The 25,826-nt window shown below is 36.0% G+C and overlaps 1 protein-coding gene across 22 annotated transcripts in view; it reads left to right on the top strand.

Moving 5' to 3' along the window:
• LOC149528624 (uncharacterized) overlaps nucleotides 1-25,826 on the top strand; it is a 28,600-nt gene that overhangs the window by 1,313 nt on the left and 1,461 nt on the right. For 14 of the 22 annotated variants that reach the window (XR_016358719.1, XR_016358718.1, XR_016358717.1 and 11 more), the window contains one exon: nucleotides 23,127-23,493. The exons of the other annotated variants lie outside the window; for them this stretch is intronic. Coding sequence is in view for 1 of the 14 variants with exons in the window: in XM_089809924.1 (XP_089666050.1) it covers nucleotides 23,482-23,493 (12 nt within the window). In the remaining 13 variants the exon portion in view is untranslated. The remainder of the gene's footprint in view (nucleotides 1-23,126; nucleotides 23,494-25,826) is intronic. 22 annotated transcript variants of the gene reach the window in all.

The following is a 25,826-nucleotide window of genomic DNA, read 5'->3' as shown; positions in this document are numbered from 1 at the left end:
ATGAAAGAAGGGAAAACCTGTGCCCAAAGTTTTCTAGTCTATGTTAAGCTCGGATCTCCCATTCACATATGGACAAAATGGAGCCTGTGCCATCACATTGGCGAAGAGCAATCTGTGCAATCAAAATCAGTGCTAGTTGAGCTCCTATCTCCCTTTCGCATATGGACAAGGCACAATCTGTGCCAACAAATCCTTTGAGTTCTAGTTGAGCTTCAATCTCCTTTTGGCATAGGGGTAAGGCAATTGGTGCTAGTAATATCTGATTTCTAGTAGAACCCGAATCCCCTTCCTGCATATGGATGAAAAGCAATTGGTGCAAATAAAGTTCGAGTTCTAGTTGAGTTTCAACCTCCCTTTGGCATATGGATGAAGGGCAATCTTTGCCATCAAAACCCCTGAGCCCTAGCTGATCTGGTATCACCCTTTGGCATGTGGATTAAAGGAAATCTGTGCCATCAAAATCATACATGACTTGTACTTTACTCCCCTGCCTTAATGCTGTGGAACTGCCCTTTTAGTTGAGTGGAATCCAAACCTTTTGAGTACCATTATCCCAACCCATTGCCTGGTCTTTGCTAGAAATCCTGACCATCACAGTAAAACACATCATCATATGGTTGTCACAACTAGGATAACATGGGATGTTTGGGAAGTCTCAAAATGAAAAAAATTAACATTGTTCAACACCACGTGTGACTGAAAATCAAGTCTGTAAAGGGGACTTAAAAATCTACCACCACAGTTTCCATTTCCTTTATGAAGTTTGACAGTTAACTTTATTGGCTCATAATCTGGAAAACAATATCAATATAGAAGAGTGGTAATAATAAAAGAGGTAAAAGTCAGTTCATATGTCACAGCCAAACTGAACCTACAGAAGTGAATGAGGGAATTTATTTTTCCATTTTTATTCGATTTTGTACACATAGGTTTTGACTATGCTCACCAAATTTGGATATATGAAGTAGGTTGGACTGATTTGTTATGTATGAGAAATCTGGATCCAACAGTACTCAGACCAGATTTGGCAGACTTCATGAAGAACCCCTGCCCACCCAAATAGCTCATGAAAAATACACATTTTTAATTTTTAGCATTGGATGGGTAGTTCTAGATATTTATCTCCCAGTTATGTCAGAAATAGTGCATGCATATGTAATCAGTTCTCTGTTATGTGGAGAAAAGAATCAGGGTAATGGAGGGCCTATTTCTTTGTTGCATGTGTCAATTTGCACTGCTATACAAAGATAAATGTTTAGTTGGAAGTCTGAGCTGATAAAGTTTTGAGCAGAAGGAAAGTACTGAATTCTCTGGTTATGGACTAGAGTGGTGTCACGTGTGCCAAGAATGTGGAATTTTACACTATTATCAATGTTTTTGTGGTTTCATTCTTTTTCACCTTAATGCTGATCCTTCGTAGTCCACCTTACGGAATTAGGTTGTTCTACCAAACCTGATTTCAATCTCCATTGGTAGCTACCTGGACAAATCCATTTTGAACAAATTCTCTTGTTATGGACTCTCTCTTGTAACTAGTGCTAAGAATGTGGATTTTTTACACTTACAATCAATGAATGTAGTTTCACTTTTTTCACCTAAAAGCTAGTTCTTCAAGATAGTCCAATGATGTCAAAACTCAAGTTGAAGACATCAAAATTCACATAGCAGATGTTGGATATCACGTTTCCAGTATCAATATCCAGTCAGCTCAATCTGTTAAAAGATTGAATTTTCCTACTAGTTCTGTTGGTTATCTAAAAGCCCAAAATGAAGGGAAAAGCCTTAATCCCAATTTACTTGCACCAATTATAGAAAAAGTCTGGGATACAGCCACTAGAACAACGAGAGATCCCACACCCGAGGAAGAACAAAGGGCTAGAATAAATATGGCTCAAGGTGATGGTGATGACAATGGATGTGGTACACCTTATAGAAATCTTCAAAACTGTAAGGCTGAGACACCACCACTTGTTAACTTTGACAAGCTCTATGAAACAGATAATATGCAAAGCATAGATACAGTGAGAGCATGGGCAAATCCTTCGTAGTCCACCTTATGGGATTAGGTTTTTCTACCAAACCTGATTTCAATCTCCATTGGTAGCTACTTGGACAAATTCATTTTGAACAAATTCTCTTGTTATGGGCTCTCGGTTGTAACTAATGCTAAGAATGTGGATTTTTTACACTTATAATCAATGAATGTAGTTTCACTTCTTTCACCTAAAAGCTAGTTCTTCAAGAGAGTCCAATGATGTCAAACTCAAGTTGAAGACATCAAAACTCACATAGCAGATGTTGGACCTCACGTTTCCAGTATCAATATCCAGTCAGCTCAATCTGTTAAAAGATTGAATTTTCCTACTAGTTCTATTGGTTATCTAAAAGCCCAAAATGAAGGGAAAAACCTTAATCCTAATTTTCCTGCACCAATTATAGAAAAAGTCTGGGTTTCAGCCACTAGAACAACAAAAGATGCCACCCCCGAGGAAGAACAAAGGGCTAGAATAAATATGGCTCAAGGTGATGGTGATGACAATGGATCTGGTACACCTTATAGAAATCTTCAAAACAATAAGGCTGAGACACCACCTTTTGTTAACTTTGACAAGCTCTATGAAACAGATAATATGTGAAGCATAGATACAGTGAGAGCATGGGCAACAAATTATATCACTACTAGTACAGGGGTAAATGAAGGATATGTCATATGAAAAGCCCCAAATTCAATAATTAGGACAACAAAAAGAGTATTGGATTGTCTAGATGACACTTATAAGAATGAGTCTATTACCAGACCTATAGATCAAGTGTGTTCCTAGCTGATAAGGGTGCTTTTAGGCAGAACAGAAATTGTTTCAGTTTTTTAACTGAGATTAATGAGCAAGTGTGTAAAGAGGTTAGACAACACAAGGAAATGAACAAGGCAAAGCCTTAAATTCTCCTGCTGTGTGTAAGAAAATAACTCTAAGTTTTGGTTGTGGAAAGGACTACCACACACACAAAAATAGAAATACATGGTGTATTGAGTGTTCCCATAGAAAAATAAAATTTTCAAAGAAAAATAAGTTCTTTAGGTGAGAAGGGCATTTTCGCAAAAAATATAAATTCAAGGGAAAAACAAGGTGGAAACCCACTAGCTATATTTGCAAGGGGGATCATTTTACCAATAAGTTCCTTGGAAAGAATAAAATTGTAACGCCCCGCCAAGGGATCCAAAAGAATTAACCTAAAGTTCTACTACGTTTGCTAAACATTTTTTTTTTAAAGTAAGAAAGTATAACATACACATCAAACACATAGTAGCGGAAGCAATAACATGTAATCATCAACAAACATACATAACAGGTTACATTCCTTAAGGATCCCAAGACGTTGAGTCACATTTAAATTTAATTAATTCTAAGTCTAACAACTACTACATCCACATGAAAGAATAATAAGAAACTCCAATGTCCATAATATACATTTGTTCTAAATGCCTCTTGGCAAGTTAATTCGGAATGCCCAATCATCCACTGTACATGTCACAGGGTATGAAAGGCTAAAAGAATATACATAAGTAGAAATAAAGATCCACCATCCTCCAAGAATCCATGATACAAAGTATAGTAAAATAAATGAAATCATTCACCATACATGATACATCCATACATCCATAATGATAAAACATCCATCATAATAAACCATGAACAGAATGAAGGTAAATGCCAACCAAGAAAGCTCCAGCCACGGTGACCACGGACGGATCTCAATGGTAAGAGTAAAAAGCACTACCACCCGACCACGTGGAACCTAAATGGTCCACTCCCACTGCGCTGAGGAGATAGCCTCAAGTCCCAAACAGGATATCAAAACACAAAGCACAAGTACTCTCTAAGTCTGAGAAATCCTAAAAGTACACTAACTCAAAGGGTTCTAGCACATAGATCGACATCTAGACCCAGAGGCACCACAAAGACACACGTAGGAATCTACCATGCAAGCGGGAAAGTGTCATCACATGAATCACATTGGAAGTTACCCGAGCAATCCCTCAGGAATCTCGGGTCCCCAGTAATCCTGCAGCCACTAGTATCCTCTTGTATTGACGAGGCATACTATGGAATGCAAGGTCGCAATCAAGCGTTCTCTCTACCCCATCCTAGTCTGTACTAGCACCCAAGGCATGGGAGAGAACATACAGTTATCTTATTAGGTTCATTTAAGTTAGTATTTAGGTGAGATGTTTTCACTTATTAAAACAAACAACTTACAATGAGTCATCCCCAGAGCCACTTCAGGTCTCTCGTCCCTCATTGCAAGCCACTTCCCAACACTACACATAGATAACCCACCCTAGGCTCATGACAACACAAATCACATAATCACCTCAGTCCTATACAAGCGACTGGAAAGCATCAAAAGATAAGCCACAATAGTCACATCAGTTCTCCACGAGAAACTGGAAAGCATCAAATGATAATCATAATGATCACAATAGTTCTCTATCAGCAACTGAAGGCATCAATGATAAATTACAGTATCCATCGGTTCTTAACAAGCAACCGAAAAATATCTCAAACTAAATCACAATACTGATCGAAGACTCCAAAAAGGTCCAGACAAAACATGCCACAACATGACATCATCAAGAACAAATCACTTAAAACACCTCAGCTTCACACAAGGAAACTGGAAAGCAACAACAACCAATAAATACATCCATCATAGAGCATACTCAATACATCACCATGGTTGGGTTTAGAAAGATCGAGAATAAATCATCATAATATCACAACCGCATAACCCCCAAGCCTCTGGTAACAACCCAAACTGGTCAACACTGTAGGACCACCCAAACCCCAAACACAGATAACATAAACAAAACATTATAGTTCATAGTTTGGGTTTGATTTCAAATTACACAATAGGGTTTAAGTTGAAGTTTTCAATTTGCATTTCAATGTACGTTTCTAATGCAAAGGTTTCTCACTATTACCCTTATAATTTAACCCGATTATTTAATCATAAATATAAAGTTACTCTTAGATTAAAAGTCAAATTTCCTAAATTAATCTAGAATAAGCTTTATTTTATTAAGTTATAAAAACTAACCATTAATGATTTTAAATAAAATAACTACGATTTTAATAAAATCAATAACTTAATCCTTAATAATAACTTCTATTATTAATAAGTATTATTACATCATATTAAATTAAATTAATTAATGTTTATTTAAATATATATTACATTTATTATTATTATTATAAAATATTAATTAAATTTAATATTAAAGTTAATAATAATAATAATGTAAATTTAATTTAATTTAAAAAAATTAATAAAAATTAATTACAAATTTAATTAATGCGACCCAATTTCCAACCATGAGAAGAAGAGATCATAAACTAAGTTTTAATAAATTAAAAAAAACAAGCGATTTAAATATCGCTGCGGCAGTTACTAACTGCAATGCACAGAGTGCTATGCAGGGTACTGCTGCGTCAGCAGTACCTGCTGTCACAGTGGTACTGCTGCCGCAGCAATACACACTGCGACACGCGGCGGCAGTTTAGTTGGGGTGTGGGTCAACGACTCCCCCCACATTTATTATTATTTTTAAAAAAAAATTATTTATATATATTTTTATAAATGTTTTTATTAAAACATTTTCGTTTATTTAAGATTTATTAAATATGTTTTTAATACAATTACCTCCCCCCTCACATTAATCATTATAATAATAATAATTATTTTTTAAATTTTTTTAATATATACTTGCAATTTTAATCTGTTAGGAAAAATTTGAGCAACCAATCAATTTTCTTTTTAATTTCAGATCCCACCCAAATTAAATACAATAATTCTTTAATCTAGAAACAAGGGTTTCTCTGGTTTTCTTTTCTAATCCCTATGTATAGAGTAGTTAATTGACAAGCATCTAAGAATTCACAATGCTTAAACTTCGATCACAGAGAATTCAGATTTTACAATCCACAGACACGAAAAAGATAGGAAAGGATAATTGCAAGATTAATCAGCGATCAAAGCACAAGACCCTACCTGATTCTGATGCTAATATGAAGACCCTGAAAAGCTGTAAGAGGATTCGCTCCTCTTTAATAGCTTTCCTCTGAAAAACTTTCCTAGAATTCTCCTTTTGAAAATTCACTTCCAAAATTCGTCTCCCAAAATTCCTGTCTCCAAAATTTGCCGTCCCTCAAAAATGAACCCCAAAGTTGTGATAAGGAGTTTTCTCCTCAAATCGGGGCACTAATTGTGCGTTCACCCGAGAGGACTCTCTGCTCAACTGAGTTAACTCTAAAATTAACTTTTATTAATCTTTGCTTTATCTTTTTAATGCACGTTAAATGAATTATTAAATAATTTTATTTAATATTCCACTTGACTTCTATTTTTAATCTTTATTACTTTTAAACCTATGCGCACTTAATGAAATTAAAACAACATTATTATTTTCATTTTTTTTTAATCTTTTAATTAATTTCTTTTATTTTCAACTCATGCTCGCATCATGCGATTTAGAATCTTTAATAGTTTAATCTTTTCTTCTTCTTTTACTTTAAATTTATTTTAGAAACTTAATTGATAAAATATTTATTAATTCAATTAATAATAATATTTAGCATTTATTTAAAAATGAACTCTAAATATATTATTATTAAATTAAATAAATATTATCACGTTCTAAATTTATCCTTAAACTTTTTATCTCCAAATTTAATTCTTTTATTTAATTAATTTCTCAATTAATTAAATATTAAAAATATCATATTAATTTTCCATTAAATTAAATCATTGATTTAATCTTTTTAATTAAACTTAATTAATAGAAAATTACCAAAGACTCATAAAATAACATACTAAAACCCAACATAGAACAACACATACAAAATCAACTAAAGGGTTATAATCACGAATTAACGTCATTCAACGCATTCGGAGGATACTCAATGTAGATACTTGTCCTATTTGTCAATTAGGACAATGGCTTAAAGGGTTGGGATTCGGACTTAAGAATTTATCTCCCCTCTCTTACCATTGAGATAATGCGATAGGGTATGCTCATCCTGGCAATTTAGGGAAGTTGCTACTCGGTCCTTGCAACCTGTATAAAATCCACACATGTACAGACACAATATTCTAAACTAAACAAGCAATGGCAGGAAGTGGTGCATCGTGTAGATCTCGACTAGCAGGTGACTACGACTCCTTTCTTTAACCACATCAGAAACACCATACATAAAGAAAACAAACACGCGCACCATACACATGCAGTATGGGATAAGTATCCATAAGAAAACAGGTGACAATAAACCATCTAACTAATCATCATCGAAAACTGAAAACATCGAATAATCATCATACATGCATGAAATATAGAGTACCAAGTAATCTCATCACATAATCAACTAAATCTGAAACAATATCTGAAAGTCTGAAAGTAATGCTACTAAACATCACGTATAAAACTGGCCTAAAAGAGTTTGGCAATGATAACTGAAATACGACTTAGGGGTAGGCACTACAAAAACCAAACACATAGGTAAGGAAAAATGGCAAAGGAAGATAGAAAAGAAAATCCAAAAGAATTTGTTTATATTACTGGACACCTACTTATTTAAAAATCTTGAAAGCTCTCCCATCAAGCCCTTTTTGTGAAAATAGCAATCACATGTAACTAGGCTACATTCAATTTATGTATCAAATTATATTAGGAGATATTTATCTATAACAATGTTTCTCAATCAACTCTTCTGCCTTGTCTATGTTTCCACTTTGTGCATGCATGTCATCTAGAGTTTACATATAGCTGTACTTTTTGTTAGGAAATCAATCATCTAGGATAGTGGTAAATATTAAGTACCTTGTGGGAGTGGTAGAAACACAGATGTAAAGAATTATTCAAATTGTTTGCTTTCTTATCATTGTTCCATGTTTGGCTTAATTTATGACAAAAAACATCTTGTGTATTTTGGGCATCAAGTAGGATTTGACCATATTTAGATTTTAAGATACAGGTTGTTGAAGAAATTAAAGCAATTGGCAAGACTGAAGTTTTGGTTTCAAGTGCTATGTTGCAGAGTTTCATGCAAATTCTGTATTTTGAGTGCGTGAGTTTACCCTCAAAATAGCATTGTATGCAAAGAAGATATCACTGAAAGGGTCATCATCCTCCCTGATCTAACTATTCAAGTTATGCAGAACAAATCTGAGTCTTTCATAAGTTATGGCATTTCTTTTGCTTAATTTTCACATCAGACCACTTAGGACCAGGACAATTTATAGCATGGCCTCTTTGTGTCCAAATCTAAACAGTAAATTCAAATAGAATGTGTAAGAGTTGCAAACACAAAATTTACTTTCCATCAGTGGAGGAAGATATGTGATTATTGTTTGTTGGAAAAATAATGCATAGGAAAAACTATTGCACGTTGGCAAATCTACAAGCCAGGAAAAACACATGCAAGCAGGTAGATGTTGTTTATAATCTGTCACACACCACTGTATTACAATACTTTAGTATGTATCTCCTGATTTTCATGCCTAGGCACGTTCCCATTCTTTGGGTAATGATGATGGATATGGCGGTGTTACTTAACTTTCATAAACAAAAATATGAAATATTTATTTTATTTTATTTTAAACAGTGAATAAAAAGCTACTACAAAAAAGCCATATGAGATATCCTCATAAAGAGTTCCACAATTTTTAATAAACTACATCAAGCCATGTAGAGTCCTCATTTTTTGAACAAAAAACAAAAAGGAAAGTACTAAGCACTTAACAATCATCCATTACATTCAATTGATCAGCCCTTGGAGTGTTCTTTTTCTCCTTCATCGCAACTGCATCATGACACCACCAACAACTGCATTTAAATTTTGCAGATTTCATCACAGTAGCACTAGTATGGAGCAATTAAAAATGACATTGTTATGATGGATTAGAATAACAATGCAAATACTGAACAACAATGATCAACAGATCATACGCTATACAAATATCCCAAGCCCCAACTTCTGAATTGATGAAAGAGGAAATTGTCCATTATATAGAGAACAATTATAAATTGAATGAAAACAACATGCAAATTGCTGATTAGCTGGACTTGACAAAGAGAGTGTAGAATGTGTACATGCAATAGGCATCGTTCTTTCATTCTCCGCATACTCATAATTGGGAATATTTCTACGAAAATTTGAAGTTTCTGGAACCCATTACAAGCTATGGGCTTTGGAAATATATTTGCTATCTGATAGTCTGCAGGGTAGTGCACAACCTTCATCATACTTGCTGAACAAACTCTTTGTTGTAGTTATGCTAAATCCCAATATAAGTAGTCTTGCTATGAAATATTGGATTCTTTGTCATCTGTGTATTACGTTTTTTTTATCATTATACAACCATATAGGTCCATTCTGTATTTGTTGCCTATCTTTAACAATATTCTCAACCATACCATTTAGAAAGCTACAAATGTAGCAGATTTTCCGCTGTAGAAAGTGATAGAAAAATAAACTACAAAACAAAAATGTAAACACAAATTGACTTCCGATTGGCTGTGGAAACTACTTAATCTGAATTTGTGTATTCAACAAATTTACTGTCCTTATTATGCTAAACCTATAGGCCATAAGTCAATATCCCCCGGACATGATCAGAATCCTGTTGTTTACTCGTAAATGTATATTTAAGTAGTAGTCAAGCCCCAATCAATTTTCTATATAAAGTAGGGTTCTGTGGAATTGATATATATAAATTTGACAACCTAATTCCAACTTTCATAGGTGCAACAGTGCTATACAAAGTGCACATAAAACACAAAAACACAAAGGTTACCCTGGGCAAACCCTCCAACTTGAGAGGAAAAACCCAGCCACACCAAGAACAATATTTTATTGAATAATAATGGAAGTTCGAATACGATGCTCACAAACATCTGAGTTTGCACACACTTAAGGATTGATACCATAGTTGCATGAGTACTTGTACCCATACCCCTGGGACCTATACCGGAAACTTAGTGGGTACTCAATGGAGACCATCATAGCTAAGGACCTTGATTAAGATTTCTATGTTTCAGTTTTTTGTTTGCATATAAACTGGCTCTTTATCAAGATTAATTCAATATGTGATCAGTTTGAAAGTTTGATACGATATTGATTAATGGTAAGCTTTATCACTATTCGAGTCAGAAGATTATCATTTTCAATATGTCATTTTTATATGATTTATGATCTTCTTGTTCATATTTAAAGTTTGCCTTCTCCGTTATGCATCTAAACATTTAGCATATATTGTCATTACAAACATATTGCAAAACTGAAAGTGAAAACAATACATTACATCTACAAACTTTATCACTGCTCTTGTGTTCAAAACTTATTTTCATGACTCATATTTTCAGGTTTTCTATAAAATATTAAATCATATTAAAAAAATTGACATTCCCAAATACACTCTTCCCCAATATGGATAATATACCTGTACCGATACCTATACCCAAAGTACCAACTACTCACATCCCCGTGCAACCTTGATCGATACACAACTTCTCATTACAATAATAAAGAACAATAAACAACAAATATACTTCACACCTAAAACTCCTGTAATAGCAATGAATCCTTCATAGAATAATGATTACCTAGAATAACCACAGTAAACTCATAATTAATACTCACGAAGTGTTAGTGTTATTGTAGCTATGATCAGATTTCTCCAAGCCAACATAGATAACATAAAGGCTGTGATAATATATATTTTTTGATATAATATAATTATTACATTATTATTCTGATAATTATATTATATTATAATATTAATGTGATAATATAATTATATGAGATATATATAACTAATTATTGGGGCCAACTTGGAAGCGAGGCATCCCTTGGTCAAGGGACACCTCAGATTGGTATAAAGGAAGAATGCATCTTCCTCTCTCAGTCATGAGAAATGTGCACTATCTGCTTTATTGAGAAGAAGCAGTGCTCAGGGAGACAATCGTGCATTATTGATGGTTGGGAGGGAAAATCATTGCATGTGGTTAAACAAGCACCAAAATCAACATAGTATCAGAGAAGCTTCCCTAACAGCCTGCGAGGTTTCAGAAATAATGGAAATGCAAAGTTCGTATAGTTGAAGAAATGTTACACAGTCTAGCAAGAAGTCTTGGAAATGAAGGACACATTGTATGTGAAAAGGAATGAGAGATGAAATATTCTAGCAAAAATTCAATTAGAGAGGTACTATCATGCATAGTCGAAATTCTAAGAGTAGAATTGGAGGACTCTCAAACCATTGGAAATAAAATGTGGTAGCATTTTAGCAATATACAGGTGACGAATATTAGCTTCCCAAGTTTCTAGTTATAGGAGATGTTGTCAATGCATATTGGAGCATTGTGTGTGAAATTCCCTTTCCATATGCAGTTGTTTGGATGGCCAACATGGACCAACCTGTTAATGGAAGCGATTCCCATAGTCTCCTTTAGAAGGACAAAAATGTCTTACTTTTAGATCCCGATGGAAGCATTATATGGAGAATGAATATCAAAGGTCTTGTTGTGAAGAGGCAAAGCTTCTACCTGTGGAAAATCTGGTTCTAAACAATTCTTCTGAGCGCAAGGTTTCCACTCGCCTATAGAAGCAACTTATTTCATTGATCATGCATATTGATCCTTGTGGCTCAACAATTTAAAATTATTGTTGTGTAGCAAAAATTTCTAGGATAGTCTATATTGTGTAGGACTAGAATATTGCAAGAGAACTAATATATCATAATTGTTGTGGTTGCAAATTCTATTGTCAAATTCATATCATTTCCTAATAGAGAATATAGTTGGGGAAAACAAAGCATTCCATTTCTAAGGTTATTGAAATTAAATAATATAAATTTCTAGTCAATTTTTTTGGAGGCTGGTGGAAGACACATGAAGCTTATATGATGATGCAAATCTAGTTGTAACATCAGTCCATATTAATTTTCTAGGCATTGTCATGAGTACAGGCACAAGATTTGGTGCGCTAAACATTTGGTCGAAATACATTAAAGAAGTAAATAATTATTGTAAGCTTCCACATATCGTTTGAGCCAGAAGTAAACAGATTGGAGCTAATGTTGTTGTGGGAAGTGATGTACTGGGCAAAAAATTGAGTTGTGGCTTGAAGAAGCATTTCAAGTCAATTTCAAAGCTTTTACAATAAATAGAAAATACACGAGATTTCCATCTATTGCTAGGTGTAAGGTTTGATTTTCATCAAGCCACTTGGGATGAAATGGAAGTGCCAGCGTTTATGGTGTGAGCAGTGCCATGTATGAATTTTGCAGGAAGGAAACTATATTATCACAATATGACTCTCAACACTGTTGTATTGATTGTGAAACCTGCTGGTGTTCCTATTATATGTAAACGAAAGTATTGATAGTGTTGTGTCCCATCAAGGTTAATGGAGATTTATCTACAATATCATGATTTTTTGTTTGTTGTTGTTCGATAAATAAGCATGGTTGTTCATTAATTATTATAAGAGGATCCAACATTGAATTCTTTGATACACAAAAGGTTGGGCACTACACAACTTTTCTTGAATCTTTTGATCAAACTAGTTGTCTACTGGGCAATATTCCATCTCAGCCACAGATCTAATCACAAGGAAGAACTTGATAATTTTTTCCATTAGATTGAGTTAGTGGTTAAAGACATTTCTTCAAAGAGGAGGATTCCACATTCAAAGGGAGTTTGACAAACCATTAGAGGCAACCTTGGAGAAGGAGATCAGGAGGTTGATGCAAAGATATAAGATTTAGACAGAGGGGACTGCGAGGGGATTTTGTTCTAATCTCAGGAAGGTCTTATTCTCGTCTGATCTAGAACTCGATCTTATGACATCGAGTCCAAGGTGGTCTTGGATCTATCACTTTCAGCCATATGTAGATCATGTCAGAAGACAAGAATGTCTTGGAACAAGATATCTTTCATGATTGGGGTCACGTGACAAGGGTATGCTTCTATGATAGAGGGAAAGGCCTTTATGCTGACACCTAGGTTGTGATATTCCTAATAGAGGATTTTCTTGAATTGACAACTAAGGATCTTCATCATAGTGATTCAAAGGGAGTAGAATGTTGAGACGGTTTCTTTGGTGATTAGGAAATTGTAACAATTAGACAACTATGATGCATCGGATGGAGTTCCATGTGTGTAGGATAGAAGGCCATTATGCTGACACCTAGGTAATAATATTCCTAATAGATGGATACTTGGTGAGCTTGGGATTCATCAAGTGTGATGTGGACTCTAACCTTGTATTTCATGATAGGTCAAAGCATGCAGATATCAAATATTAGACATATGGTGCAAAGGAATGCTATTTAGTTAAGATACATTAGCACTAATGATCAGATGGCCAATATTCTTACCAAGTTCGTTGACAAAGTAAGGTTTATGCATTTATTTAGACAAGCTTGGATTTGTGGAGAATAAAGCCCTTGTAATGCATTTTTCCTGAGACAGAAATTTGAGGTACAAGTGCTTGTTAATTTCTTCCATACAAGAGAGAATTTTGAGGTGAAATCCCTTGATCCACCTTATGGGAGTAGTCATGGTGGATCCATTGCCTACGAGTAGTCATGGTGGATGCTATGTGAGAGAATCCTTAACTTAGCACTTTGGTTTATTCACCCTCTAGGAGTAGCCATGGTGAATATCATGTGGAGTGATTCCATGATGGGCACTTGTGCTCATTTTCATTTCCATTCATTGGACTAGCCATGATGGACCCACCCTCTAGTACCAGCCATGGTGGAGGTCATATGAGAGACTCCATGACTCAGCACTTCTATTGATTCACCCTCTAGGAGTAGCCATGGTGAGCATCATGATGAGATGACAAAATCACATTGAGTGGTGTAATGACCCTCCTCAAATCTGCTCTCAAAAAAATGTTGATGAAAGCTCAAGGAATTTCATCAAACAATTCACATGCAAGGGACGTATGACTGATATAGTATTTCAGCTGGCTTTAAATGACTCTTTTTCAATTTGCATTAATGAGAATCTTGTGCTAGAAGACTCCAAATGGACTACACAATGGCCTAACATGAGTGTGCTACTAATTTTGACAATATTCAGTGCATATATATGATCTAAGCATGAGAAATGAACACTTACAGCCAATTGGCATTTTTACAAATAGTTGGTATGCAAACTAACTAGCTGATAAATAATGATATTAAATTGCTTAAATGACACTAGCAACTATTATCTTCTTAATTGCAATGAAAAATACAATGCTTATGAAATATGGCCAAGACTTTGGCATTTACATGGATTACAAACTGTTAATGCTGGTATAATGCACACTTACAGCTGAAACTTATAACACCCTAAAAAACAATACTAACAAAGGAACCTGGTTGTAGATGGCTGTAATAATTTTCTTCAATGCTGCCCCTTTTGCTTTGCTTTTCCGATTTGCTTTTTCGAACTGCTTTTTCGGATTGTTTTTTTGGTCTGCTTTTTTGGTTCCGCTTTTTTCGGACTGCCTTTTCGGCCTGCTTTTTCGGTTCCGCTTTTTCGGACTGCTTTTTCGTATCTGCTTTTTCAGACTGCTACCCTTTTGAATCTCAAGACCATATCTTTCAATAACGTAAAGATTTCCAGCTTGAAGGGATTTCGTCCTTCAAACTATTGAGAGATAATCTCCAAAAAATTTTCCAATTTTTTTTATATTTCCAAGCATACTAAAAAGAAGCTCTTCCCTTTTTTTTATAGTGTTCTCACAAGAGCTCAATCCTTCGTTTTCTCAATGTGGGATAAAACATCACTCCCTTTATGTAACTTATGTCTCCAATGTGTTATAAAATAAAGGGGACTCTTTTAATTTAAATATTTCTCACAAACTATAGTCTATGCATTAATAAAGTTAAATATCTTTATAAAATAGCTTTATCAATGCATAACAAATCTTATCAATGATAAACAAGTCTTCTTGCCGATTTTAAACAATTACCATCGACATACAGCTGCCACTGGATGTCCGACCATATCCAAGATGACTTACTATAAATAGTAAGTATGCCCAAAGTTGCCTCAAAACCCCTCAAAAAGACCTGCAACTGAAACTATCTAGGCCAAATGGCCTCTAAGCCCCTTTGATGTCCTGGTTAGCCTACGAGACCGTGGGGAAATAGGCTAACGACAACATCATGCTATGAATGCTAAAAAAGGGACATTACAGTTCGCCCTTCCCAAAATTGCTTGTCCCCAAGCAATGGTCGAACAACAACCCAATCAATCCACCTGGATCCCAAGTGTAGTCATGAACTATACTGCTGTCAGTCAACATAGGCTCCTGCAACAACCTCTGAAAATTAACCAAGAGGAATCCATAATCAAATTGGCGAATACAACTCACCCAAATTCCAAAGTCAGGAACCCATGAGAAACAAGCTCTCGAAATATCAGAACCCAAGTAGAGTAGATAACCCAAACTGCCAACATAGTAAATACCATCAATACATCCCACTAGCCTATGTGGAATGTATAATACAATTCTGCAACAACGATGAATACTTCCGCATGAAACTGCACCAAATACAGAGAATCCACACACTGTACACCTACTGCAATTAACATAACTCTGCAGATCACCGGTCACTGTCTCATAACCATAACACCCATGCACTGCTGATAGTGAATAGTCATTACACGGTAGATAGCAAAAACGAGAGCCCAGACCAAACCTATCTGCCATCAACTCCTCAACACATGGATCAAAAGCAAACCGAGGAACATATCCTACAGTATAATGCCGGTAAAAAGAACCAATCCCAGTCAAAGACTCATCATGCAGACGTGATACAACCAACTGTGACTAATCATCAGCTAAGTTAGAGGATGATATAGCCAAGAGTGCAGAATCAACAACAACATCACTAGTCTTTGTGCCCTCCAAGTCAAACATACCACAATGCTTAGCTGCAGCGCCCAACTCAGCTGAACCTGCCTCCAGTGGAAACGGACCAAATATGCCAATACTAGTGTCATGGATAGATATATCCTCATCTCCACTGCCTCTATCAACCTCGACCATGGACATCCTCGGATCCCTAGACACCATGGTCAGTGACTGTACAAAATCTGGTAAAGACTGAAGTCGTTTCAACTCCACGGTCACCTCAGCTAAATGAAACTGTGACTCCTCCAAAACCAACTGTGTACTCTCAAGAAACTCATAAGTCACCTCAAGCTGCTGAGTAAGCTTACTCACCTCATCTTCCTTGACCAATAATGCGTCATATGCTGTACTGCCCCACTCCATAAGATAATCTGTATCGGCTACCAATTGCATATAATTCTGTCTTAGAATCCGGATAGCCTCCCATAAAGAGTGGATCTCTGTCAAGGAAAGATAATTGCTTCCCTGCTCATCACTAGCAGGAGAACCCCATCCATAAATTGCTAACAACTGACGAGCAGCATCGAAATGCTCGCAAGCGATAGAAATGTCTTGCTCGCAAACTCTCAACTGACTAGACACATGATTGTGCTAACTGGTCAAACTCCTATACTCTACCCCTGATACACTGTCCAAAGGAGTAACCTCAGAATAGCTATCATCTGTAATACTCAGATTCTGGGACTCTTCTGTAAACTCTGTCATATCTGAGAGATCATCAACCCATTCCAACAAGAATGGTCGACTGGATATATGAACAATGCCCAACACAGGTGTGTAAAAACTAATTCCAACATCAAACAAGCTGCTGGCATGGATGAGAACTACACCTTGCAAACTACTAATCAAGTCCATGATGGTGCAACAAATACTACTACCAAGGAATGATAGATATCTCCGGTCAAAATGATCCCAAGTACTAAGATAAGGATCCCAACATCTAATTCATGAACAGAAACCAGTTGGCAATTCAAGTAAACTTCTCACCTGAGTAATGTGAACAATACCAACTGACTTCACGCACTTGTCTACAATCTTTGAATCCGGAGTATGAATGCTAGACATACTCATATCATCATCAACATGTGACCCGACTGTAAAAGAAAACTGAATCCCTACTATACGCGCTAACTCCCGAACTGAACTCACCTCAAGACAAATCTCGTCCACGTGTCTCTCAAAATCCTGGAGAGCCAACTGAGTACACACCAAGGAATTCCGAGTATCCTCCAGCTCATGAAAAAACCGGTCAACCTCCTCCTCCTTCTTCACTGCATCTAAATAGATCCTTGCAAGATTAAGGATATGATTGCGATCTGAAAGTAGGTGTATGTAACTTAACTTCATTCCTCCATGTCTTCCTTGATTTGTTGTAAGTCGTCACAAGAAGAACCTGTTGTGACTCCTTTCTGTCTCTCCTGCAGTTGAATCATCCAAATGTGATTCTCAATCAATCCATGTATCCTGTCATGATGAGATAAAGCCGTGACAATATTCTCGTCCCTTGTCTTCAGTTGGCTTGCCAAACCAAGTAAAGAGCTACTAGCCTCTATCTCATGTGAAGAAGCATCCAACTGTGCCTGATACTCATTTTCTGCAAAGTCCTGAATGCTCACTTTTTGATCAACTGTACTATCCTCAAACATGACAGTATCCTCAACTGCTGTAACTTCATCTAGCCCAACTGTACTGGAATCACTATCTGTGTCAATTGCACAATCCGGTGTGCCTGTGATATCACCTTCTGGCTCAACCTGCACAACGTCTGTAACCCCTTCTACCTGTGAAGATGATGCAGATAAACCATTATCTGAAGATATGCTAATGTCTCCCTGTATCGAATCAGCATGTCTATTAAACTCCTCATACAAGTTTCTGCCTGTCATAGGGAAGGTACGATCTTTAGGCCTATCAAAACGTTCAATCAGTCTCTCCTTAAACTCCACATATGAGGTAATGTGTGCATGAACCATAGTGACCATACCATGATGCCACCACTCGTGTGCTAACCCATCCAGGTGAATTGCTGCATACTTAATAGCTTCTTCATCAGGCATAGGGTTCATTTGAAAGTATGTGTCAAGCCTTTGAACCCAAGCTCTTGCTGTAGACTTCCCCGAGCCATCGTAATATGGTAACTGAAGTTTCCCTACTTTCTTCCGTAGCTCATAGCTCTGGTTCCTGTCATGTCCACGTGGCATATGCTTCATCCGCACATCTATATACTCCCTAAAGGTAATTGCAGCAGTAAAGTCTGGACCTTCGGCTTCCCAATCTCTCCTCAGTTGGTCCTGTATATTAGTGATCTGGGGCTCTGGTACGGGCTGCTCTGGAGCTCTAGGAGGAAATATGGGAATCATGGGCTGCAAACTCATTATCCTAGTTTGCTGGGGTGCATGACCGAAATTGTTCCAAACTTGTTCGCCTCCATTATGTGTCCCATCCTGATTATTACCATTCTGATTATTTCCTCCACCCACATTAGCACTCAACCCCATTTGACGAGCCATCATCTGCATCATAAGCTCCAATCTCTGACTCTGTTCGTGTGCTCTCTGCTCTGCTGATCGCTGTCCCTATGCTAAGGTGTCTAATAACCATAAGAATCTTTCCTTTCCCTGATCTGGACTGGCATTCATTTTGTCAAACATTTTTCTCTCTATTTGGCTAATCCAAATTCCCAATAAGACCTCCACAGGATGGTAGGAAACCGCTCTAATACCACTGTAATGGCCCTCCTCAAATTTGCTCTCAAAAAAATGTTGATGAAAGCTCAAAGAATTTCATCAAACAATTCACATGCAAGGGACGTATGACTGATATAGTATTTCAGCTGGCTTTAAATGACTCTTTTTCAATTTGCATTAATGAGAATCTTGTGCTAGAAGACTCCAAATGGACTACACAATGGCCTAACATGAGTGTGCTACTAATTTTGACAATATTCAGTGCATATATATGATCTAAGCATGAGAAATGAACACCTACAGCGAATTGGCATTTTTACAAACAGTTGGTATGCAAACTAACTAGCTGATAAATAATGATATTAAATTGCTTAAATGACACCAGCAACTATTATCTTCTTAATTGCAATGAAAAATACAATGCTCATGAAATATGACCAAGACTTTGGCATTTACATGGATTACAAACTGTTAATGCTGGTATAATGCACACTTACAGCTGAAACTTATAACAACCTAAAAAGCAATACTAACAAAGGAACCTGGTTGTAGATGGCTGTAATAATTTTCTTCAATGCTGCCCCTTTTGCTTTGCTTTTCTGATTTGCTTTTTCGAACTGCTTTTTCGGATTGCTTTTTCGGTCTGCTTTTTCGGTTCCGCTTTTTCGGACTGCTTTTTCGGCCTGCTTTTTCGGTTCTGCTTTTTCGGACTGCTTTTTCGTATCTGCTTTTTCAGACTACTACCTTTTTGAATCTCAAGACCATATCTTTCAATGGCGTCAAGATTTCCAGCTTGAAGGGATTTCGTCCTTCAAACTATTGAGACATAATCTCCAGAAAATTTTCCAAATTTCTTTGATATTTCCAAGCATACTAAAAAGAAGCTCTTCCCTTTCTTTTATAGTGTTCTCACAAGAGCTCAATCTTTTGTTTTCTCAATGTGGGATAAAACATCACTCCCTTTATGTAACTTATGTCTCCAATGTGTTATAAAATAAAGGGGACTCTTTTAATTTAAATATTTCTCACAAACTATAGTCTATGCATTAATAAAGTTAAATATCTTTATAAAATAGCTTTATCAATGCATAACAAATCTTATCAATGATAAACAAGTCTTCTTGCTGATTTTAAACAATTACCATCGACATACAGCTGCCACTGGATGTCTGACCATATCCAAGATGACTTACTATAAATAGTAAGTATGCCCAAAGTTGCCTCAAAACCCTTCAAAAAGACCTGCAATTGAAGCTATCTAGGCCAAATGGCCTCTAAGCCCCTTTAATGTCCTGGTTAGCCTACGGAACCGTGGGGAAATAGGCTAACGACAACATCATGCTATGAATGCTAAAAAGGGGACATTACAAGTGGCTCCATGATGAGCATTTGTGTTCATTTGCATTTCCACCCTTTGAGAGTAGCCATGATGCATCCACCCTTTGGGAGTAGGCATGATGGACACACCCTTTGGGAGTAGTCGTGGAGGATATTATTGCATAACTTAGATACAGAGAAAGATTCCTCCCTAGCTAAGAGAGGTGCTAATGTTATTGTTAGCTATGGTCGGGTTCCTTCAGGCTGAACATAAAGTTGTGATAATATAATATAATTATATTTATTGTTATAATATAATTATATATTAATATATAATTAATTATATGAGATATATAACCCATTATTGGGGCCAACTTAGAAGAGTGGCATCTCTTGGTGAAGAGGCACCTCAGATTGGTAGAAAGGAAGAATGCATCTTCCTCTCCTAGTCATGAAAAATACACACTATCTACTTTATTGAGAAGCAATGCTCAAGGGAGACAATCATACATTATCTATGGTTGGGAGGAAAATCATTGCCCGTGGTTAAACAAGCACTAAAATCAACACAATGAACAACCAAACAAACACCTATAAAAAACATAGAATATGTACAATTTTGAACATGAATGATAAACCTAGAAAAAAGAGAGACCTGCCAACGTAACCTTTGACCCAGCTCCAATAGATAAACTAGAATAATCTCATCGTTTTCCAGAAGACGGTCACAACATTACATTGCCTATTCTGGCATGTGGAGTAACTGCAGAGACAAGCGACACAACTCTTCATATCCTCCTGAATCAGTCAATTGCCCAAAGAATATTCTTCGTAGCACAAGGAAGACTCTTCAAATTTTTTGAAACATTCAATTTATGAATGAACACTCTTCATATTCTTAATCATTCGTTCTTCAATGTAAGAATTTGAGTGAACAATGTTGCATTAGAACACCATTGCAATCATTGGAAGTATAACAGATAGTTCTCACAGCTACAAATTGCCGACTGTTGCAACTAATTTGCAACTTGTAATCAAAATTTTCACTAAATATTTGAAGCACACTTCTATTGGGACATGAATATTCCATCCTTTTTCTCCCATACTTCTATAAATAGAAACTATTGCTTCTATTCCTAACTTGTCATCTTAAATATGCAATGATGTCTGCTCTAAAAACTCTGCAAATAATGCTCAATCAATCCCACTGCAGGATCATCCAAATAGAGAACTATTTATCTCTAATACTACTATGAAATTATGTTTCTCAAATTTAATTGATGAACAAAGTGTTATTAGATGTCATATAAGAAAAACATCTAGTATCGATTTACCATCATCTTTGAATTGAAATAGACTGAGAAACTTTTGTGTATCTTGAACAGTATTAATAGCATTTCTTTTTTCTAATCCAACATGTTTACTCATGATCAAGTCCTGAGTCTAGTAAGTCAAGTCCTCTAGGTTCATCAGAAGGTAGAGAGTATGCTCTCGTCTGTACTTGGACTATCAGAAATCAGACCCTTCTGTTTTCAAATCATCTGTAAATCCACCAGTATAATCAAGCGAGCGATGTATGAGTGAACAGCTTGTCCGCTGTGCAATTAGATAAATAAGTGTCGAAAGTTTTATAAAGTTGAATCTATTTTCTCTTGCAGCTCATCATTCAAAATCTGGTATCAGAGCCTGTAGTCAAAATCATTGGAGAAATAAAGACATTATGATTAATTGCTCAAAATATTCTTGTTTATCCTATCACCAGAAGTCAGGTATCAAATTCCAATTTACTTCTCAAATCCTCACATCAGAAGACTTGAAAGATGGTTGCACTAGGAAAGAGAAATTCAAACCACTAGGAACCTGTTTCAAGTACCATACCCACAAGATCTGCAATTTCATTATTCAGGCTATAAAGGTGTTGTATGGAAATTGACCCTTGGCTCATACCATGATAATTTAATCGATCAATATGTCTGCAAATTATGGGCCTCATGGAACGGATTCAATGTTTCAGCTTTGGACAATTGGTGCTCATATCCGCCATCTGCACAACTCCCAACAACCCATATGGATTTACACAATCACTTTTTGCCAAGAGATTGGAGATCCTAATGCACAGGTTCAGGGCATCTATTGCATGTAAATCAAAGACCCTAAAAATAATATGGAAGGAACCAGATCCTCCCACACATCCTTGCTCTTTACCGGATCCTCATGATGATTGTTTCTGTCCAAGATTTGTTGAAGGGAGAGTTGATAGTGACGACCAGTGAGTGGATCTGTCACTCATTAGGTCATTAACCTCTTGGTTAGTAAAATGTTGACATGGACCCCACCACAGTTGAAAACGTCTTATTGAAATATAATAAATAAATATTGCAGAAGTATTCAAAGCAATATACTATACCAACTATATTCTAATATCAGTAAAACAGAAAGAGATATTTACTACCTGATTTACATTTTTGGTTGTCTATGAAAGGCCTTAGATATTTATTTCCTAAATAGACCAGAAAGAGTGTCTATATTAGGGCCTTAGCATCATCTTTGTTACATAGGGAAAGAGAACAGGGGGACTCAAGGCCTGTAGGGGAATTCAATGCCTATTTAATTCTCATATTACTTGTGTCAAATGTGTGCTGCAATAAGAGATTGTATTAATTGAGAAATTGGTTTAAAAGCAATGCAACAAAGCTTTGGCTATGGAGTGGAGAGGTCTTACTCATGTAAAGAATTCAGTTCACTTTTGTAATCTGTTATTTTTTTCACCATGTGCATGCATTTCAATTAAATATGCTGCAGATCTATGCATTTAAATATTAAATTCAGTGAAACAATGGGTCTCTTTCTCACACCATCAGTACACATGGATGAAAACACAAAAACAAATTCCTCTTAAAATGAGAGGAGTTAAGATTTGTTGATGAAAAGGTATAGGATAGACGTTGAACTGATCAACAAACAATTCCTAATTTTATTCACAATGCAAAAGTAGAAATCCAATGTGAGGTCCCCAGTAGGAATGCTAGGACAGGGAAATCTGAGGTATTAATATAGTAGCCTGTTTTCTGTTGTTGCCCTGCTTGGTTTAATTGCTGGGGAATCTTGTGTTTGATTGATTTTGATAACTTTATTTATAATGTTGCAGGTTTTTGATGAATTTCAGACACTAGGAAACATGGAAGCTTGAAGCTTGACTTTTAAAAGTTTTGATGAAGGTTCATGGGATTTTTTGACAGAGAAGTTGCAACTTTACTCCTTGAAATAGGATTGTATGCAAAGAAGTTATCCATGAAAATGTCATTGTCCTTTCTGGCCTGACTATTCAGGTTATCCAGAACAGTGTTTCTCTTTCAAGATCTGGCATTTCTTTAACTCAACCTCCACAGTGAGGCCACTTAGGACAAGGAATTTATCTAGGATGGCCTGTTTGCATCCAATTCTGAAAAGAAAAATGAAGTAGGAAGCACAAGAGCTGTTAACCCAAAACATGCTGGCCATCAATGGAGCAAAAGGTACCCTTCTGGTTGCTTCGTTAGACAATTTGTCAAAATAATTATTGTACTCTTATAAAGCTACAAGGCAAAAAAATACATATTAACAGGCAATGCTATCAAAGAGAGTGCTGGAAAAATCTAAGGCTTTTTAATCAGTGTTTTGAATCACACAATAATCCATCAGTATGATGAAAGAAATGCAACTGAATGTTGTGGACTCAATCTCAATTTACATGGTTAGATATTGTTTACAATCTGCTGGAGTAAATTAAATAATAAAATATAAAAATCACAGTCTAAAACTAATTAAAATTATTTTAGAACTTTAGGCAATGGGGATTCCAAAATTTAATATTACTTATAGATATTATTTTGTGGGAGTTTTCACTGTGTTGACATTGTGGATATGCCTCTAGAATTTAAAATACCTTTTCATTCTGGAAATTCAAACAAACATAAAATACATATGTACTAGAAGAAGGCTAACCAGAGTCAGCAGGGGCAGCAGGAGGATAGTTGCAACTCTCGTGGCGTGATCTTTGTATCCCCCAACCTTTTGTAACTTTAATATTTTAATTAATAGAAAAGGGATTATTCATCAAAAAAAATACATATATAGCTAATAACCATTCTTCAGTGCCTCTGATTTATAGCACTAAGTTACAAAACAATGAAATTGAATACCCTTTTTCTAGTAAAGCAGAAATAAGGACTTAATGACTGTACTTCAGTCTTGTTGCTAATATGTTGCTAACATGTAGAAGCTGTCGGTGAACTGCAATTATCGCTATATGTAGAAGCTCCTAGAGACATGCAGCAAGTTCCAGACTCTGCAAAGAATAGGTTTTAGCTCTCAACTTTGACGTGGGAATAACAATGGAAAGACAAACCCAGGGTCAAGAAGACTCTTTTCTGATAAATTTTGCCTACCAAAGTGCTGAATTTGTGATTGAAGCAGTCTTCATTCTTTTATAATCCTTTAAAGAATTAAAGTACCTCTGTGGGGTGGAAAATAAGGTCACAGATACCTTGGGGCTATTCTACGTGCTACTTTCCCACCATCAATCTAGGATTAAAAGATAATATTTTTTGTTGCTGGGATGGTAGACTTTATTTGTTTAAAGCTAAGTTACCATGGTTCATCCCTGGACCCCCCGGACCTGCAGAAGTTCGAACTGGTTCGAAGTTCGGGTCCAGTTCGGCAGGGTTCCATTTTTTCCTGCTGGTTTGATCTGGTTCGAACCAAGTTTGAACCCGGGCAAACCAAGCCAAAAAAATCAAACCATGTGCTTTCTGGGCCCTACAGACGGCAATATAGTGTTTTTTTTTGCAAAATTTAATAAGTTTTTGGCATCCACAACCTAAAAGGTTGTTATGAAATGCTTTTGGTGGCCTCTCATTGTCATTGTCATTGTCATTTTTTGAAGAATTTGATGCCAATACCATTGGTGTTGCTGCTGATCCCATTGGCCTTAGCTCTATTTCTGAGTCAACTAATGCTAGAGAAGAAGAAGAAGAAGAAGATGAAGATTGAAGAACTTAGAATATTAATAGATTTTTATTCCATTAGTTGAACAATGAATGTGAAACAATGATACTTGAACTTGATGCTATGATTTGTTTTTAATGTTTTGAATCTTTGATATTGAACTATATGACGGTATGATCACTATGATTACAAGTTTATGGTGTTTTTGTTGTTTAAATGTGTTTATGCTACTATGCTACATTCTAAGTTTAACTAATGCTTCATAAATAAATATGTATATATATATATATATATATATATATATAATATTTATTTTTACATGTTTTTGCACTAATGAACCCAAACCCCTTTCCAAAATTTTGACGAACTTGTGAACCAGTTCTCGAACTTGGAACTTGGAACCGAACCCAAACCGGTAACTTAGGTTTAAAGCAACTCAGGTTGCTATTTGGAAAGGAGCTAGAAGCTTAAGAAGACTGGGTACGGGTCCTACCTAATCCATGGAAGATGAATCAGACCCTACAAGCTGTCACTCCAAGCATAGAAACATGGTTTGAGAGGTTTTCTTGGACAAAAATCAAGAGCAACTGCAATGAAATAGTCCCTAGTGTTTGGCCCCCAAACATGCCCTCAGGAAGTCCTATCTGGTCTCAGGTTTGGGTTGTATTGGTCCGTAGAAAACCAGTGGAGAAGTCAACTTTTAAAAATGATCTCGCTCTTAAGGCAATTCATCGAGTGGAAAGAGTCAGTGATAAGGGGAAAAAACCACTCAAAGTGCCATCCAATGACAAATATAATCCAAAAATCAATGTTGATTTCAATAACATATGCTGAAGGCCTTCTATCTTCCTTACAGCATCAT

Source organism: Cupressus sempervirens, chromosome 11 (genome assembly GCF_028749045.1).
Source record: "Cupressus sempervirens isolate cs-2001-9-10 chromosome 11, ASM2874904v1, whole genome shotgun sequence".
Lineage (NCBI taxonomy): Eukaryota > Viridiplantae > Streptophyta > Pinopsida > Cupressales > Cupressaceae > Cupressus > Cupressus sempervirens.
Note: the sequence above shows the minus strand (reverse complement) of the source record. Positions and strands in the feature narration are given on the sequence as shown.